Raw genomic sequence first — 20,544 nt, forward strand, 5'->3', positions numbered from 1 at the left:
CGTCAACCTTGAGACAAACAATTTTTATTTCTATGAACTCAAATTAAAATACATGTAAAAGCACATGAATAAAAAGTCCTATAAACATAATATCCTTATTGTGGAATGATCCAGTAGATGACCTGACATGGTCTTACTATTTTTAGCATGTTTGTGCCGGTGTGCTTACATCGGGAGACCTTTGCATACCCTGGTTTCAAGCTTTTGGCTATTTTTTTTTTTTACGAGTCCTGCACATATTACAAGCATTATTTTTAAAGTTCATATTCTCAGCACCGGAGTAACACCTAGTGGACCAATAACCACACCCCCAAGGCAGACCTCACCCTGGAGGCCGAAACACGGACTGTGTTGGGTCATCAACTGGATCATTCCACAATAAGGACATTACGTTTATAGGACTTTTTATTCACGTGCTTTTACATGTATTTTAATTTGAGTTCATAGAAATAAAGATTGTTTGTCTCAAGGTTGATGTTCTATCCCACTCCCCACTTGCTTTCTTTTCGTTGGATTTTACGTGGGGTTTCTGTTCCCTTTTCTTTAATTTACATTTGTTCCCTCCTTAAGTTACCAACATCCAAAGAAAAGGGCAATCTTAAATAATGTTCAATAAAAAATATGCCACTTTCCCATCACCTGGATTTCTTTCTGTTCTGCTAGTAATTTTTAATGTCACCAGTAAGGGACTTGGCTATAAAAGGAAAGGGGGAACATGGAACAGAAAGATAAGGGAAAACTAGTCTGGAGTGGAGAAACAATCTGATGGTTAGAACAGCAAGCTGAGTATCAGGGAAGCCAGGGTTCAAATCCTGCTGATGCTCCTTGTGATTTTGGACAAGTCCCTTAACCCATCATTTGTCTTAAACTGGAAGCTCTCTAGGAACAGAAAAATACCTACTTTATCTGATTATAACTCACCTTGAGAGATCACTGAAAAGATACGAGCTATATGAAAAAGGAAGAACATATACCATGTCATTATTTCATGTCAGCATTTTTCAAAAATGCCAAATACTGGAAAAACCTAACAATATGCACCAGGGGTATGATAAAAGGTCAGGGTAGATAGCACCTTACCCCCAAACAGTTGTATTTAAATATGTGATATGCTAGTTTTACTATCAGTAAGGTACCGTTAGAACTGCATTAAATTAGTGGGACAGGTATTCTGCTCCTCATATTACTGCAATTTGCTTCGCCTTAAACTTTCCCCCCCCCCCCATTTTTAACTAGCACTTCAGACAGGATGAACAATGTGATTCGCAAATCTTCAGAAACCAATTATTTGGGGCAAGAGAAAGTTCCTGAGGTGAGTAGACTGTGCAGGGGTGTCACAGAAAACAAACAGTCCTAGGGTCATCTCTACATTAGCACTAAAGAGAGGCAAGTCTTTTTGTAGATAATATCAGCAAAATGACTGATACTGCAGAGGACAGGCAAAAATTACGGTAAAAGGGATTTACGAAACCTTTAGGACTTGTATGCAGATGTTTTGCATTAACTCATGTGTATCTGGAGTGCTGAAATCCAGAAGAAAAATGCATGATAGAAAACGAGGTACTGATAACTACACAATAAGTGAGGGATAAGAGCTTTTATTGGGATTGGGGCTTAAATCATAACTAAAATTTGTCCACGTGTGTGCTAAAGCAATGAAATGCTGAAATGCACAAGAGAAAAATCAATGATGCGATTTCATTTAGGTTACCATGCCACAAGGTCAAGGACCTTTAAAGGGAGAGAGCAAGAGTAGAGGCAGTCCACAGAGAAGGTCTGCTCTAAGGCCTATGAGATCAAATCTAAAATCCCAGTTGTGTGTGCCCTAGAAGAGAGTGCTATAATAGAGACTTTCATACACCTCAAAAAGCATGAGGCAAAAGCATTCTTCAGTAAAAAAAAAAAAAAAGGGAACGTGTTAGGCAGCTGCAGAAGTAACAAAAAGTTGCATGCACAGAAGTCAGTTTTGAGGGCAAGAGCAGATAAAGATGCTACTGGAATAGAAAATGTGGAAGTACAGGTGACCCTTTAGAACCGAGAATGCAGCAATAGCACAGGACAATATTGCAGTAGGTAGGGAAAATGAGTGAGGTGGTCTTTATCGCCTGTCAGTTTCTTCACTCCTAATCAGCTGGTGCCCTGAGAGGAAAGCGAATCCTTTTTAAGAATGATGTTAATAATTTCACCCTCGTGCTCTTTCATATGATCCATTAAATGTTCTTTGCTGGTGGATTCAAACCCGCAAATACAACAGCAGAAAAGGAGGACACAGTACTCCATACCAGGACGTGACTGACTTGAGGTTTTATCTACACCGCATGAGGTATTCCTTGTTGGGTTAAGTTTCTGATTTTCATCAGGAGCTGCCACTTCACCGATGGTTTGATTAAGAACTTCTGAAAATGGCACTACATTTTCTGAACTTGCAAAGATGGGATCAGGTTTTTCGTCGGTAACTTCTTGTAAAGTGTTGTCTTGAAGGTCTTCTTCAACCCTAAAATAAGATAGTCAGATAAGACTGACTAAAGGAAATAAAATATCAAATCAAATATACTTTTGTTCTGTGCTGTTAACTGTTAGCAACTGAAGTTAAACTTTAATAAAAAGCCAGGAAATGGTTAATAGAGTCTTGTTAATATTTTAAACCAACTGTACACAAACAAACAAAAAAATAAAAATCACACACCTACTACTCTGAGATATTGCATCATTTATAGCCTTGTTCACTTGTTCATAATTGTAGTTTTGGTCACTTGCATGCTTCCACATGTGGGATTTCAAAGAAGGAGGATGACTACAAACATACCCACAAAGACAGCATCTGAAAAAAAAAGTGCTAAGAGATTAAAGTTATTTTAATAAAGAACAGGTAAATCATTTAGAATTCAACAACATCCAAAGAATTAGACAAATGCAAACTTTGCACAGCCTTCTGCTATTTTGAAGATCATGGATTTGATGCCAAAGTCAACATCAACAACCTACAATAGCTAATTGGGTTAGCCCTAGAGATAGTTGGTATGTAGCACTCAAATGTTTTAGAGGCGGGTTATGTAAGGTGCCATTCTTGTTCAAAAGCCTACTAGGGTAAAGCTTTGCAGAAGGCTGTTCCTCAATAGGCAAATATATTAGGTGCCCCAGGGGGTATGGGCTGGCCGCCACTGCCTGGGATCTCTTCCTGTCTGTCACCCTGTTGAAACCACCACCGCTGCTTCCTCCCTGCCCCACCACTGAAGCCGACCCTGCCACGCTCCATTCCCAGCCCCCCACCCGCTGCAACAGCCACGTGACACGCTCCATTCCTGCCCATGCCTGCCGCCACCGCAACAGGAATGGGCCAGGCGCATGCAGCAACTGCATGTGGCCAGCCTACAAGCCTTTCCCTGATGTCAATTCTGACATCAGAGAGAAGGTTCCGGTCCAGCTAATCCTGGGCCGGAACCTTCTCTCTGACATCAGAATTGACATCGGGAGGAAGGCATGTGTGCTGGCCACGTGCAGTCATTGCACGCACCTGGCCCGTTCCTGTTGCGGTGGGGGCAGGGGGTGTGGGACTGGAGCGTGCCGGGTGGCAGGGTCGGCTTCGGCAATGGGGCAGGGAAAAATCGGCAGCGGTGGCAGGCAGAAAAATGCAGAAACCAATGGATAAGAGGAAGAAAAAGTTGGATTCATGGAGGGACAGAGAGAGATGTTGGTTGGGGAATGGAATGCGGACTAGAGGAGAGGAAGCATGCAGGAAGCAGAAAGAAGGGAAGAAATATTGGATGCACAGTCAGAAGGTAGTGCAACCAGAGACTCATGAAATCACCAGACAACAAAGGTAGGAAAATGATTTTATTTTCAATTTAGTGATCAAAATATGTCAGTTTTAAGAATTTATATCTGCTGTCTATATTTTGCACTATATTTGTCTATTTTTCTATAGTTGTTACTGAGGTGACATTGCATATTTTAAAGTCATCTGCCTTGACCTCTTTGAAAAACCCCAAATATAAATGATAATTAACATTTTCTCAGTGTACAGTGTGCTTTGTGTTTTTATAATTTTGTGGTTACCATTATGTATTAATAAAATTATATTGTGTGTATATGAAAAATGGATGGAAGAAATTGCATTACAATTAGTACTATTATTATGGGGGTGGAGTCATGGGCGAAGTTTGGGTGGATCAGGGGTGGAACTTGGGCGGGAGTTTTTGTTAGGCTTGAGAGGTACTTGACTTGAAAAGGTTGAGAAACACTGCCCTAGGCAAACCTTTGCCTTGTGCCCTCCTTCCACAATTAACCTTTAGGTCCCTTGCCCCCCAACCCATCACAATCACTCTAACATTACCCCTCCCAGAATAATCTGGGTAAATGGGCTATTTGAGAATTGCCCATCCTCCTCATTGTTCAAAGTTTGTGAGGTTGTTAGAATCTATTATTTTTGCTTTGACAACAGCTGCTCTTTCGTACTCCCAGAAATTGCTGCCTTATGTGATTGCCTATCTTGCTTAACTGTTGGTCTGGCCTTGATCTGCATAGATGCATGGAGCAGTATTAATTACTGATCATCTGAAGGAATAATGAATTACACCAAAAGACCTTCACATAAGGCTGAAAGATGTGCTAAGCAGAGGGTGTCCTAGTTGTCGAGAGAGGTTGTTAAGAGCACACTTGTACTTGACTCTAGAAGTGCTGCATAGTCTATGCCTCTTAGTTGAGGACTATCATTGCAATGATCAGGCTAGGGAAAGGGATAAAAACGGATGGCGGTAGCTTTGGTTGAAGACTCAAGGCTCTCTGGGATTGCTGGTTCAATTCTAAGCATCAAGAAAAACCAGAATAGTTTAAAATAATATCAGAATATAAAAACTGAAAAATGTGAAGACAGAGGATGTAGTGGTAGTGTCATGACCTTCCAGAAAGCAGTAAAGACGCTTCTTTTCATGGACCGGATCAATTCTGGCCTCAAACTTTGACAGACCTTGCTTCAACATACCTTACCTCAGAACCCCTGTGCCTGCTAACAAGTTCTTCTACCGTTCACCGCAGATATGTTAATACCCATTCGTGACTCTATGATTTATTTTCTTAGATTCTGCAAAGCATGTATTCTTAGTCACATCCTCTATAAGTTGTAAGTTATTGATTCTATAGCTTTGTGTTTTGATCCTGTAGCATGTTATTGACTGAAATGTACATATCTCTGTTCCTGAAAACCTTGTGTATGTATCCTTGTAACCCCTTCTGGGCTCCTGGAGAGGATCGGCTATAAAAATGAATAAATAAATTAAAATGTTACTAAACCCAACCAACTGTGGGCAAGACTTCTCATAAACTACTGTTGTTCATTTCATGCTAACTGAGTGGTATCTCCAAGCTCATGTGTCAGCATTGGTGAACGGAGGCTCCATAAATAAGGATGATTTCTTCCATTGAGGTTTGCTGTCCTTTACTGTGAAATTTGGTCATACCTGTTAATTTCCTTTCCTTTAGTCTATCCGCATCATCCTAGCTAAGGTGGTAGAGAAACTGATCTTTACAGCAACATCGGTATAACTTGCTGGTACTCTTAGGAAAGCTTGAGTATGTGCCTACCAAAGCAGTGGAAAGTCCCAGAACATACACCCATGTCCTAACAACCACTGCAGCTGTCAGGAAATCACAATTTAGTTCATGGTTTCAAATAAAAGAAAAAAAAAAAAACCAGATTGGAGAGAAAGGGAGAGAATTCTGAGTGTCCTGGTAGCCACAGTCTTTTGTGAGAGGGTCTGAGGATGATATAGCCAGACTAAAGTAAAGGAAATTAGAAGGTATGATTAATTTCACCTTCCTTATTGACCTGGCTGTATCATCCTGACGGGATGTATCCAAGCAAAAAAACAAAACAAAACAAAAAAACAACAAAACTTACTGGGTGAGGGAAGACATGGCCCCCCTGAATGACAGCTCTGCCAAAGTTCAAACAGGCTCTGGCTAGCACATCCAGCCTTTAATTCACAAAGGAAAGTAACAATGATCACATCACCACCCAACAGAAGTCTTCTTGAGACTGCCCAGGCTTCCACCCAGGTTGTCTGTGCTTGAGTCAAGTGAGTCCTCAGCATGGGAGAAACTCTTGTAAGTGGCCTCAACGGACACCTAGATCCAAAACACGATAGAGGCCTTGGACACCTCTGAAGCATTCTGGAGACCATGAGAGAGAAAAATGATCAGAAAGATGAAATTTGTTCATCTCCTGCAATTATCTTAGTAGGATCCTTGAGGCCTCCTGGAAGAGGAATCTGAACAACCATCCCATTTCTGATTTACATGAAAGGGAGAAATCATTTTATGATGAAAAGAAACAATGGTGCAGATGGACAAAGAATTCTCTAAAAAAGATACGAGTCCCAACATAACAGAGCTCAAGCTCCGACACTCTTTCCTGGTTAAAGAAATTGCTATTCGGAAACCAGCTTTCCAAGTGAGGTTCTTAACTAAAGCTGAATTGAGAGGTTCTGAAGGAGGACCTGAAAGAACATTCAACACTAAGTTCAAATACCAAGGGAAGAGGTGGCCGAAGAAAGGTGGCATTAAAGAAGCAACCCCTTTCAAAAATCAAGAAACATCTTCGTGAGCAGCAAGGGAGAGACCTAAGGTTTTACCAGAAAACAATAAAAAAAGCTGACAGCTGAACTTTCAGAGAACAGCACAAACCCCTGGTCAAAACTCTATTGGAAATCTGCCCCTCCAAAGAGAAACAGACCCCCAGCTCTCAAAGTCTTTCCAAACAGACCCCCAGCTCTCAAAGACTTTCCATAGGCTAGGGAGGTGGAAGGCTTGCCTGCCTTAAGCAAAGTAGCAATCACAGTGGACGAGAATGCTTTCTTTGCTACACGCTGACTCTCAAAGGCCAAACTGTAAGCTTGCCTGAGCAATCTGAAATCCCTGGGAAGAGGAAGGGGATTACTAATAGACGAACCAGAACCGCATAATCCGCACAATCTCACACAGCACCTGGCCTATCAGAGGCCATAGAAGGAAGACATAAATGGCTCCTTCCTGGCCCACAGCAGAACCAGGGCATCTATTTCCTGTGAGGCCACTTTCTTCCTGGGGTTGAAAAAGCACTTCGCTTTGACACTGCTGCTCAAAGCTATGTTGAAGACTGGCTGCTCCCACAGATCCAGAAGGAACTGAAAGGCCACATACCAAACTAGGTATTCTATCTATCTATACACACACTTTCCCCCTCCCCCTCATTTTTTTAAATCTCCTTCTGCTTTCAATAAGGAATAATATCTGCCAAGATGGTAAATAATTTATTTTGGAGGGAGGAGAGATAGGGCAGAACGTGTGTGGTCTGCTCAGTGGACAAGCAGATATAGTAGTTACGGACTCCTTCCTCAATGTAAGGCAGGGGTGTCAAAGTCCCTCCTTGAGGGCTGCAATTTAGTCAGGTTTTCAGGATTTCCCCAATAAATATGCATGAGATCTATTAGCATACAATGAAAGCAGTGCAAACAAATAGATCTCATGCATATTCATTGGGGAAATCCTGAAAACCTGACTGGATTGCGGCCCTCGAGGAGGGACTTTGACACCCTTGATGTAAGGACACATCAATGGTACAAACTAGCCTTCCCCCTCCCTCACGTACTTAGGAAGAAGATCCATGACTCAACGTTTAAGTAACAGGGACCCAAGATATGGAACAGTCTCTCTCTCTCCACCTACGACAACAGACCAGTATTACATCTTCAGGATGAAACTTAAGTCCCACCTTTTCTCCTTGGACCTCTAATGAAATCTCAGGAGCCTACCTCCTATCCTTCATTCAATGTTCATGTCCTCAGTTCTTACCATATTTCCCCATGTATAGACCGTGACCTATACATGGGTTTTACAATCCCCTGCACTGGGTGCAGCTTCCTTACATGGGGCAAGTCTATCTAAAGACATCATAGATAAGCCGCCCCATTGGATGAACAGCCGCGGAGTCCCCCTTACCTGCAGCTTCCTCCTGGACACCTACTGGCTGCTTCATCGCGGCCAGCAGTGCAGGGCAGCAGCATTCTTTTCAGCATCCAGCTGGCGCTGAGCTGCTTCCTCAATGCCTGCGTCAGTTCTTGTCAGTCATGCGAGAACCGACGCAGGCATTGAGGAAGCAGCACGGCTGAAAAGAATGCTGCTGCCCTACACTGCTGGCCGTGACAAGGCAAGAGGCAACCGGCGAAGGTATTTCCTGGGGGGGGGAGGAGGGATGTATAGGCCACCCCAGCCGCCCCATTGTATAAGCCATTTTAGATAAGCCACGGCTAGTAACATGGGGAAGCTTATTTAAGAGTTTTAAAACCTAAATCGGCATTTCCTGTGGCCTATATATGGGGAAATACGGTAATCTTGTAAACCGCATTGAATCCTAGTTGAAATTTGCAGTATAGAAGAAAAATGTATGGTATGGTACAGAAGATGACTTAACAGTAAACGCTAAGGTATTGGGCATCCTATATGAATCGTAAGCCTTACACCTACTCTCAGTTAGCTTTCAGACTCCTAATCTGCTCTAAACTTTTCCTGCAGGAAGTGTGAACAATATTCTAGTCAAAAACCATCAATATATATCAGGGTTACTTAGTTCTAATCCTCGAGGTCCACAGGCAAGTCAGGTTTTCAGGATATCCACAATGAATATGCATGAGAGAAATTTCAATGCACTGCCTCCATGGTATGCAAATCTCTCTCATGTATATTTATTCTGGATATCCTGAAAACCTGGCCTACATGTGGACCTTGAGGACTGAAACTCCTCAAGCCCTGATATATATGTAGCCGTTAGCTACCTGATATATATGTTTTGCGTTAACTGCACCTGCTCTTTACTCCCCCGCCTCATCCCCGAAGCTGCTGCCTTATGCAACCACTTAGTCCTGCCTAATTGTGGGTTGGCCCTGGTACATGCAGATGCATTCCTAGAAATCATTTAGCGAGCGTTTTGAGATTGAAATCGTACATATATGCAGATGACATTACAATCATCATTCCCGTAACCTCACTGACACAAGAGACGGAACAATTCACCTCATCTATCCTCACTAGGGTAGAACAATGGACTACACAATTCAAACTAAAACTGAACCCAGAAAAAAAACAAGCTTTTCCTGGCAAGTCCCAACCACAAACTAACGAACACCTCCTTGAAATTAAACGGGTTAACTTACCCAATCAACTCTACCATCAATATCCTTGGAGTCATCCTAGACCAGGGGTCTCAAAGTCCCTCCCTTGAGGGCCGCAATCCAGTCAGGTTTTCAGGATTTCCCCAATGAATATAATGCATAAGATCTATATGCATGCACTGCTTTCAATGCATATTCATTGGGGAAATCCTGAAAATCCAACTGGATTGCGGCCCTCGAGGAGGGACTTTGAGATCCCTGTCCTAGACCGATGCCTGTCTTTTGAAGATCATATTAATGCTCAAGTTAAAAAATGTTTTGGCACCCTCTAGAAACTTCGTACCATCAAACACTATTTTGACTTCCTCTCTTTTCGATTGCTGGTTCAATTTCTAATCTTAAGCACCTTAGACTATTGCAATATCTTATACTTGGTTTCCTTTAAGAAAACCATCAAATGACTGAGAGTCATTCAGAATACTGCCGACGTCTCATCTATGGTCTCAAAAAATCCAATCACGTAAGCCCGTATTACAGAAAACTACACTGGTTACCGATGGAGGCAAGGTCATCTTCAAGTTTGCCTGCCTCTGCTTCAAAACCATAACTGGCTTATCCCCAATCTACCTCTCGCACCATTTTGAATTTCCAGGCACCACTTGCACACGTAATGCCTCTATGTTCGCCTTCTCCTCCCCGAAAGGCTGTATCTACAAGAGATTCCTTGGTAGAACACTGTAATTTCAAGCAGGCAAATGGAATAAATGTCTAACCACCCTCATTTCCAATTCACCCTCCTACCAATCCTTCAGGAAATCAATTAAAACCTATCTTTTTGATAAATTCCACTGACTCCTCCCTGCCTTGTAACATCTCTCAAACACTTCTGGATATACCTAACTACTCCTGACTTACCAATGTAATTTGAAATTTTTCTCTGTAACATCGCTGTCTGTGTACAGTCTCTTCCTCTGTAAACTGCTGTGAACTGCTTGTGGTATTGCAGTATACAAAAATAAAGTTATTATTATTATATGGCTGCATTATGCTGGCTATCACTGGAGATTTTACCAAAATTATGCTGTTACCAACTCTCACTACTTTTCAGTGAAATCAATGTGACCTGGATTGGCCACTGTGGAAACAGGATACTAGGATAGATGGACCACTGGTCTGACCCGGTATGGCTATTCTTATGCTCTTATACCAAGGGGAAACAGTGTAAAGCAACCCATATGATATGGGGAACAAATTAGGAATTATACTCATTTAAAATCAAATTCACAAACTAGTTTAAAAATTAGAGATGGGAGCAAGAAATACAAATATCATGACTTTTGCCTGCGGCTTACTTGTACTGCTCCATGAGCTGCACTGCCTGGTGTTCCTCAGGATGGCGTCTCATGTGGCACTTCAAACTGTTCATATTGGTTGTAGCAAAGTCACAAACTCGACACCTGAAAAAAAAAAAAAAAAAAAAAAAGACAACAGATTGAAAAATAAAGAATTTCTGTGGGAATCTATTTGTAGTATTTAGCTCAGATTTTTCCAGTGGCAGCTCAAGGAGAGCTACATTAAGATGTAGTAGGTATTTTCCTGTCCCCAAAAGGCTAACAAGATAAGTTCCCTTTCAGGACCATAAGGATCGTAGGCCAATTTTTGTGGTTTTGACGACATTTTTATGGTAAAAAGGGCTTGCAGATGCCAAAAAATTGATTTTTTTTTGTGAAATATCATTATTTTTATTTAAAAAATCACACTTCTGGCTTATGGACAGTGTGGCAAGTGAATCTTCTCGTCAATCTGGCAACGACGCTAATGAATGAATGTCGGAACCAGTTTGTTTACATAAAGGCAGTATCATATGGAATCCGTACATATCAAATTTAGAACTGTAGACTATCCCAATCAAAATTTATAGGATTTTAAAGTTATGGGACAAATATGTCCCTTGGTCCTGAAAGGGCTACCCTTGCCCAAGATCATAAGAAGCAGAGATAGATTTGAACTCTGGTCTCTTTGGCAATGGAGGATTGAGTGGTTTGCCCAGGGTCACAAGGAGCAGCACAGGATTTGAACCCACAACCTTAGGGACTTTGTACAACCAATATGAACAGTTGGAAGTGCCACATGAAATGCTATCCTGAAGAGAACCAGGTAGTGCGACTCATGGAGCAGTACAAGTATGCAGCAGGCAAAAGTCATGATATTTGTATTTCCTCCAAGCCATCTCGATAATGGCCTATGGAATTCTCTTTTAGGAAATTATCCAAGCCTTTTCTAAACCCCTCTAAGCTAACATTGAGCTAGCATTAGTTCTAGCCACATAGCACGGGTTTAGCATGCGCTAAAAAGCTGCGTAAAAGGAGCCCTTAATATGGTCACTGAACACTGCAGCAATGGCAGTGCAGGCTTAATTTAAAATACCAAAAGAAGTGGAATTGGAGTGGGGTCGACGATGGTGAGGGGGTGGCAATAAAGTTTCTAAGTTTTTTTTATTTCTTTGCTATACCGGCTATCAAAAAAGTATCTGGACGGTTTCCAATTAATAAAAAGCATTCAAACAAAAATATAGTATAAGCAATTAAAATTTACAAAAAGAAAGAGGAAGGACTGACATGACAAGAAGGAAAGAACAAGAGGTAGTAATAAATACATCAAGATAAATAAAATATATAAAATAATGAGGGGGGGGGGAGGAGGAGACATTTGGAATGCTTTAAGAAAAGCATTTTGGTGAAGAGAGCCTGAAATTGAGTTAACCAGAAAGGGGAGTAGAAGCTCTAGTATTAAGAATTGATTGCATTCATAAAGAGGTAAGTTTTGTTTTGACCTGAATAGTTTTAAAGTGGACTCTTGTTTAATGTAGAGGGGAAGTACGTTCTAGAGTACGGGTGCCATGATGGAGAATATAGGATGGAGTCGATCAAGAGGCTACTAAAATGGTATGTGGTCTTCACCATAAGGCATATGGGGACATACTTAAAGATCTCTTATCTGTATACTTTGGAGGAAAAGTGGGAGAGGGGAGATATAGAAACATGACGGCAGATAAAGGCCAATTGGCCCATCTGGTCTACCCATCTTCCAGAAACTTGACTATTCTGTTTTAAAAGCGTCTCCATTAATTTGCTTACCACAGATGGCAGACTTACCGGCCTGTAATTCCTTTCTTCCTTACTTCCACTTTTGTGGAGAGGGACCACATCTGCCCTTCTCCAGTCCTCCAGTACCACTCCTGACTCTAGAGGCGCATTGAAAAGGTCAATCAGTGGAGCTATCAGAACTTCCCTAAGTTCCTTCAGTATCCTCGGATGTACACCATCCGGCCCCATCATTTTATCTACCTTTAGTTTAGCCGGCTCCTCATGAACACAACCCTCTGAAAATCGATCAGGGTCTATTACTCCTCCATCCCTATTCACATTTGTCTTTTGCGGTCCCGCTCCCGGCACTTCAGCAGTGAACACAGAACAGAAATATTTGTTAAACAAATTTGGCCTTTTCTTTATCAGCTTCTACATATTCCTCCCCTTCACCTTTGAATCTCACAATGCCACTTTTGCACTTCTTCCTATCACTAATATATCTAAAAAATGTCTTGTCTTCCCGTTTAACTGTGTGAGCTATTTTTTCTTCCATTTGCATCTTTGCTTTCCTGACTACTCTTAACTTTTCCAGATATTTTTGCCTGTTTAAATACCTATGTAATGTAAATGCACATGAGTCGAGTCTCTTTCATTTGAAAGGAAACTCTGCAATGAGAGGGCATAGGATGAAGTTAAGAGGCGATAGGCTCCGGAGTAATCTAAGGAAATTCTGTAAAAAAAAGTAAGGGTGGTAGATGTGTGGAACAGTCTCCCGGAAGAGGTGGTAGAGATAGAGACTGTGTCTAAATTCAAGAGGGTCTGTGATAGGCATATGGGATCTCTTGGAGAGAGAAAGAGATAATGGTTACTGCGGATGGGCAGACTAGATGGGCCATTTGGCCATTATCTGCTATCATGTTTCTATGTTTAGTAGTATCATAGAAGATTGTTCGTGTGGAAGGAACTACTAGGAGATCTTGGTGATTTGAGTGTAAATTATAAGTTGATGTGTAAAGAATTAAATGTTTATCTATGAAGCATGGAGTATTGGATTGTTTTGTAAGTGAGGAGTAGAATTTTATTTATTTATAATTTCTATACAACCATAAAATGGTACAGGAAATACTGAAATACAAATATTTAGTCAATACAGACTAAAGAAAGTATACAAAGCAATATACTAACTATATAGTCCTCAATTTAAGGAAGTAGGCAAGACAAAAAGAGAAAAACCCCTGGGGAGAGGGGATACAAGTACAGTAAAACATATAGCAAAAGGAGTAGCAATAAGATTTAACCTACTTATTTAATCTAAATTCCGCACTAATCACTTGATTCATTCTGGCTGCGTTGAGATCCCTTTACTCTCCAAAAAGAAACCTAATTGGGCAGGCTCATAAAATATATATTTATTCCCTTGATAGGAAATAAAACATTTACAAGGAAATCTTAACTGAAAAGTTGCCCCCATTGAAATCACTTTAGGACGAAATTGCAAAAATTCTTTCCTCCTGGACTGTGTCCATTTTGAGACATCAGGAAATATATATACCCTTTCACCTAAAAAGGTGATTTGTTTTAAATTAAAGTATAATTTCAACAGCATTTCCTTATCCTGTAAAAACACAAGAGATACTAACAATGTCGCCCGACCCACTGTTTCAATTTCAGAAGATTGCAATATAGCTGATACATCTAACTGTTCAATTCCACCTTCTAAAGCTTTTTCTTTTTGTATATTCTTTAAATAATAAATTCTCTGGGTTGGAGGTAGATTCGATTCTGAAACTTTTAAGACTGTCATCATAAAGTTCTTAAAGAGTTCCCGAGGAGACATAAATTTAGCTATTGGAAAGTTAAGAATCCTTAAATTCAAATTTTTCTGTTGATTTTCCAAATTTTCTACCTTCCTCAGAAACATCATTCTTTCAGTCATTTGTTTAGTCACCAAGTTCTTATTCTCAACTGTTAGTTTCTCTAGTTTAGAAAGCTCAGTCTTCTGCTGTTGAACTGAAGTCTCCAAAAGGGTTATCCTGGAAGAAGTATTTAAAGTAATGGATATAAAGTTGGTACAAACCGAGTGCAGGTTTTCAATCGCAGACCATATGGAATCAAGAGTCACTGCCTGTGGTTTCTCCAGTGGCTTGAGGGGGGAGATAAGTGCCAGATTCCATGGGCTAGATCCCCAGAGAGCAAACTCTGGGCTCCCTCGTCCTCTCCACCGCTGGTCCCCTCAGGTTCTATGCTCCCAAGGTGCAACGACTCCTGTCCCAGAGTCGGCATCGCTGGAATCACTTCCGGGTCAATCTCAGGTGCAGTGCGCGCCATGCTTGGTACGTTCGGCATGCCCTCCAGCAGCATCTGATCTCCCGATGTTTCGCCGGGCTTTGGGGTCGTGTGCGGTCCTCGTGGGCTCAGCGAAGGTTCGCCATCCAAGCTGTGTTCTACCCCGGTCACAGCAGCGGATTCGCCCGGTAAGTAGGGTTGGACTGTAAATGATGTTATTACAGTCTGTCGTGGGGTTGATGAGCCAGAGATAGGTGGAGGGAAACCTCTCTGTTTCCCCCTTCTTTTAGGCATCTAGAAGGTATATTTCAAACAGTTTTCAAAAAGAAAATTGCCGTGTGAAGAGGAGCTCTCTAACCAACGTCTGCTCAGGACGCCATCTTGCTCTTCCAGGAGTAGAATTTTAAACATAATACGGTGAGGGATTGGAAGCCAGTGAGCATCACGCAGTAGAATGGTATATAAGTTTTACAGCTGCATTTTGCAGGATTTGTAGTCTACGAATCTCTTTCCGACTGATTCCCTGATAGAGTAAGTTGCAGTAATCAATACTGGAGATTACCAAAGAATGAAAGGCTTTAGCAGACTTGGGGATACATATGGCTCTAAAGAATAGTGCAAGTTACACGTACCAAATTCTCAAAAATTGTTTTACATTGAACAATGGGAAAAAAAAATAAAACAAACAAAGCACACAAAAAACCAAAGCAAATACACACAAATGTCACAGAACTCTTAAATTTTCATGGCAACTTTATTTATAACTCTGTGATCTATGAGTGTATGCTTGCAGCCCCTTGTGGATGAGTGGCTATGTAACCAAAGAAAGGGACTATAAGGTGGGTGAAGTGTGCTTGGAAGGCTTTTTTTTTTGGATGGGGGGAGGATGGGGATGCATTCTATAAAATACCCTTCTTAATATCTCACACTTTTATGCCCTCTTCACTCTACCTGGTACCATGATTCCTCTCAAAACCTCACACCTTTCTTCATGCTCTGTCCAGATTTGCCTATGTGTACCTCTATTAAATATACATTATGTAAGAGATGTGCACATTTACAGAAGTGCACATTTACAGAATAACACTTATGTGGATTTTAGGCATTTATGTGTCTTATTAAAAAAAAGTTTGAGAACCATTAACTAAATATTGTAAGGATTGATTATTTATATAAATGAGGAAAACATACACAGCCGGGGACGGGGGTATGTTTTGGCATTGATTAGGAGGTATGGATAGGTTGTTTACAGGTATTTTTATGATTTGTTGTTCATTTGGATAAAAGGGTGGGGGAAAATAATTCTTTTCATTATTTCTATTAAGTTTGTTGTGCTGTAATGTTAATATTCTATGTAAATGAATCATTTCTTTTGCACAATTGTAGTTTTAAAAATGAATAAAGAAGTTAAAAACAAATAAGTTATATGAGTAGAGAATAGGAAAAGTGTGTTTTCATATTCAGCAATGAGCTAAGTTTCCTGGAGGAAAAGTACAAAGACTGCTATAGACAGACACAGGGAAAGTCAATGCTTGCCCTAGGACTGGTAGCAGAATGTTGCTGTTATTTAGGTTTTTGCCAGGTATTTGTGACCTGGATTGGCCACTATGGAAACATGATATTGGGCTAAATGGACCATTGGTCTGACCCAGTATAGCTAATCTTATGTTCTTATGAGTTCTGAAGGGTACAAGAGCACACCTGTAATCACAGGCTCGTTTTCAAAGCACTTAGATGCACAAAGTACCATAGGTTTCCATGGTACTTTGTGTGTCTAAGTGCTTTGACAATGAGCCCCAGAGTATATCCGATTGTGTTATCTTTAAAAAGACAAGCTAGAAAGTTTATAAGCAGGTTATAAACCAAAAAATATCAAATCAATATATTTATGTGCTTACCTGTATGGCTTATCTGAGTTATGGATTCTTCTGTGATTTCGTACGCCAACATAAGTTGTACTTGTGTAGTCACAAACATCACATCTATACATCTTCTGAACTGAAGACTTATTCCCTGTTGGGAGAAAACATTTTACATTATAATTTTGGTATGTCTTATTACAAAGCTTAAGACCACCTAAATCAAATTAATGAGATTTAAAACTATGTATTTTAAACCTCCTGTTTTGGCAATGGTCATTTCACCAGGCTCCTTATTTATTTAAAATATTTATGTCTGACCTATTTGATTCTGCATGGCATTAATTGCTGAAACTTATAATAGGTATGTACAAAGCATGAAAAGTATCATCAGGAGAAATTAGGCTTATCTGTTAAAATTTTCTCTTTTAGTTATACCAGACCATTCCAAAACCTGTGGTTTATGACCACCAGCCAACAGATAGAGACAGAGAGACAACTTGTGAGCCATGCCCTACAGTATGCGCAGCCTCAGGTCTTTAGTATTTAAATTGAGTATTTCTTTCTTACATATACTGTAAACTAGCAGCATGGAATGCTTCCTAGCCTGAAGAGTGATACTTTGAACCTTAAACATGATCTCAAGAGCCAAGACGTAAGACACAAGGGAGATAGGTCCGGAGAAAACCCTTCCAGTGAGGAAAAAGCAACAGGTCCTTAACCTCGAGACAAATCAGGTCCACAAACTAAGACTACCTGAGCCAGCCTGGAGTTATTAGAATCACATAGCTGGAATGGGACAAAAAAACTCTTTGAAGCACTTTTTCTAGCATCAGAAGTGGTGGAAAGACATACAACAGTTCTTCCTGTGGCCACAGGGTTAACATCTCTGGTTCCATCTCTGGGTTCCCTGCTCTTTCTAATGAATAAAGATGTTTGGAGCCCTACTATTGACTTTTGTTGCAATGAGTTCCAATAACAGTCTGACACACCGATTTGTTAGAAGTTCAAAAGGCTGTTGGAGAGAATTCCCAATCTCCCAGACTGAGGACATGTCTGCTGAGAAAGCTGCTTGGGGTTCTGCACTCCTGCAATGTGCTGCTGTTGACAGGGATGATAAATGTTTCTCTGCCCTGAGCTATTTGCACTTTCCTGTTTACATCATAAGCTACTGCAGTCATATTGTCCAAGAACACACACACTGCCTTGTCATGCATTAACTGGCAGAATGACTGAAATGCCAGATGGTTGATCTCTTCATTGGAGTTCACACATTTTAAGCTACCTGGTTGTGGCAGTGAGCTTCCCAACTAAAATCTTTTATGCTACTAGCCATTTGGCAGACTGAAGGGACACCACTTGTTATCAGATGTTGTACTTGAAGCCACTTAATACTGAGTCTTGCTCGAGTCACCCAAAGCAGCCAAATCTCAAAGCTAGTGAATAGGCTGACCACCAACTGAGCTGTGAAGCCTTACGATTCTCATGTGAGCCTGAGCCCATGGGAGCAATCCTACAGTCACCGCCATGGATCCCAGGACTTGCATACTGTCCAATGCTTTCTGCTCGAGCATGCTACAATCTGAGAGTTCAGTGGTCAACCTGTGCTCCGGGAGAAAGCCGTTCTCTATCTAGTGTTGAATCTTGCTCAAATATTCAAGCTCTGCAAGAGTACAAGATTGGGTTGGATAGTCAACCTCAGTAAAAACAAAGGATCTTAGAAGCTGCAACACTGGCATTTTCTTTTCCCATTTGTGTATTGGCCCAAATTAGTCCATTGTTGAAAGAGGGATGAGCTCCGATACCTTCTCAGTTAAAAACACTATTAACCACTGTCATCATCTTGATCTAATGTCCTGGGTACTGTAGCCAATCCGAAGGGTATGCTCCAAAACAGAAAATGCTTGCCTAGAATTGCAAATCAGTGAAATTGGAATATGTAGGTGTTAAATAGTCTCCAGGCCATAATTACAGACCTTAGAATCTACATTAGAGAATGACACAGGGACACATTTGTCTCCGTCTCCGCAAAAACTCAATTTCCCCGTCCCCATGAGTTCTGCCACTGCCCCATTCCTTTAGGCTCTGCCTTAACCGCACAAGCCTCGAACACTTATGGTTGTGCAGATGAGGATGGAGCTTGCAGGAATGGGGCAGGGAAGGAACAGGAAAATGAGTTCCCGTGGGGACGGGGAAAAATTTGTTCCTGTGTCATTCTCTAATCTAAATCTCAAAGTACATGATACATAAGGCACAGTTCACATCTTTGAAATCTAACATAGGACAAAATGTTACCTCTTTTAGGGCCACAAAATAGCCCCATTTGGCTTGTGGTACTGGTTTCACACATCCCAGGTCAAAGAGATTGCGAAGAGTGAATTGAACAGCTACTAACTTGGTTGGGACATAGAATGGCAACACTAGAAAGGAGTCTTGAAGAGGGAGGGAAAATTCTAGTTTGCAAAATTCTATTTTTCCTTCCATAGGAAAACAGACCACAGCTACCTAATTGTCCCCATAAGGGATGAATCTAAAGGGCATCACTATGACCCCTGGGAGGCTCCTAAGAGATACGGTCCTTGGGATGTTCTCTCTGAAAGGAAGGCTGCCACAGCTAAATCTAGTACACTGAAAGACTCCTGTCCTGACTTTCCTGATCCGTATCTTCTGGCATCCTGGAACCTGGCTTTAGAGACTGCCTTGCCAGAGATTTTGGCCTACCCCCTAGCACTCTCTGGAGCTTAGGTTACCTTAAATCTCTCACATGCTTTTCTAGATCCTCACCACAAAGTAGTTTGCCTCTGAATAGAAGCCTGCTGAGATGGGTCTTTCAAGCTGTATCTGCCAACCACTTACCTCTCACTGAAGCCCTAATTAGAGGGCATCCGCTACATACACTAAAATCTACTCCAAATAGGAAGTGTCTATGGACTCCTCTGCTTCTTCCCCTCGAGCTATTCATTGGCTCTACTGGATCCACTGTAAGGAGACTCTAGAAACAAAACACTGAATCTTATTGCTTGGAGACTCAAAGCTGAGATATCAAATGCTTGTTTAAGCAAGGTCTCCAACTTGTAATCCTTTACATCCTTAAGAGCAGAGTCTCTCTCTACCAGGATAGTAGTCTTTCTGGTCACCACCTTTACTAAGACATTGACATTAGGCTACCTAAACTTCTTTTTCCTTGGGGAACAATGGATTAAATCTCTGCCTTGGCTCTGTTCACTCACAGTCCAGACTGAAGTCTCTCATTTCACTGCTATCAAATAACTTGATGAACTGCACATGCTTTGAATGGCCTCTTAATCCTCAACAAAATTGGATCTCCTAAAGGAGAATTCTCCTGCACAGGTAGAACCAGAGTGCTTAGTCTCCATGGTTTTGGCAATTGCTACTGGCTGTTCTCCTTTTTGGAAGGGCCAAACTACTCTTTGATCATTCCTGTCTACTATAGAGAACTCTCACTCTTCCAGCTGTTCTGGCATAAAAATACCACCTACATATGACAAGTTTTGTACCGTCTCCAATATAATATAAAAGTTAGCTCATATAGATGTTATACAAGAGTGGGGAAATTGGAGAACCCTGAGGACCACCACAAGATTTCCATGAAAAGGAAGACATACCATCTTTAACTATAGAATAATGCCTATTTTTTCAATGTGCTGCCATACTATCAAGTGCTGCAATCGCATGATTGGATAGATAGGTGGGCTTTTGCAGGCAGGGAACTGAAGTTTTTTCAACCAAAAGTAGTTGTTGACCTCTCCCTAGATAAGAAGATAGCACCTGCAAATTTTTGTTACATTTGCTCATATGTCCAAATGCATGAAGAACGAGCATACAAACAAACCACACACAAGAAAGCAACTTGTCAATGTATTAAAAGAATATTGATAAATGTAAAATCTATTTGACTGCAATCAGCTTGGATGTATGCTTAAAAAAAAAACTATTCAGATTTCAAGTGTTCATTCTTTTACAGACCCAAATTTCTTCATCAATAGTCCAAAGTGTTATACCTTCTGGCATACACTTGTCTTCTACAGCATCACTTGAAGTTATTGGCTCATTAGAAGTTATTGTTGACAAGACATCTGAAAGACTGTGCTGATCTCGCTCATGATTTCTCAGCTGACTCTGAAAGATGTTGAATAAATTATTAAC

At 40.9% G+C, this 20,544-nt stretch overlaps 1 protein-coding gene across 4 annotated transcripts in view; it reads right to left on the bottom strand.

The window, feature by feature from the left end:
• Nucleotides 1-469: 469 nt before the first annotated feature.
• ZNF507 (zinc finger protein 507) overlaps nucleotides 470-20,544 on the bottom strand; it is a 35,583-nt gene continuing 15,508 nt past the window's right edge. For 2 of the 4 annotated variants that reach the window (XM_033940371.1, XM_033940372.1), the window contains exons 3-7: nucleotides 20,400-20,517; nucleotides 16,417-16,531; nucleotides 10,496-10,600; nucleotides 2,687-2,821; nucleotides 470-2,494 (exon numbers count right to left, since the gene is read on the bottom strand). In XM_033940371.1, the coding sequence (XP_033796262.1) occupies nucleotides 2,128-2,494; nucleotides 2,687-2,821; nucleotides 10,496-10,600; nucleotides 16,417-16,531; nucleotides 20,400-20,517 (840 nt within the window). In that variant the 3' untranslated portion in view covers nucleotides 470-2,127. Of the gene's footprint in view, nucleotides 2,523-2,686; nucleotides 2,822-10,495; nucleotides 10,601-16,416; nucleotides 16,532-20,399; nucleotides 20,518-20,544 lie in introns of all 4 variants that reach the window. The other 2 variants (XM_033940374.1, XM_033940373.1) reach the window with 2 other exon arrangements.

Source organism: Geotrypetes seraphini, chromosome 4, assembly GCF_902459505.1.
Source record: "Geotrypetes seraphini chromosome 4, aGeoSer1.1, whole genome shotgun sequence".
NCBI classification, from domain to species: Eukaryota; Metazoa; Chordata; class Amphibia; order Gymnophiona; family Dermophiidae; genus Geotrypetes; species Geotrypetes seraphini.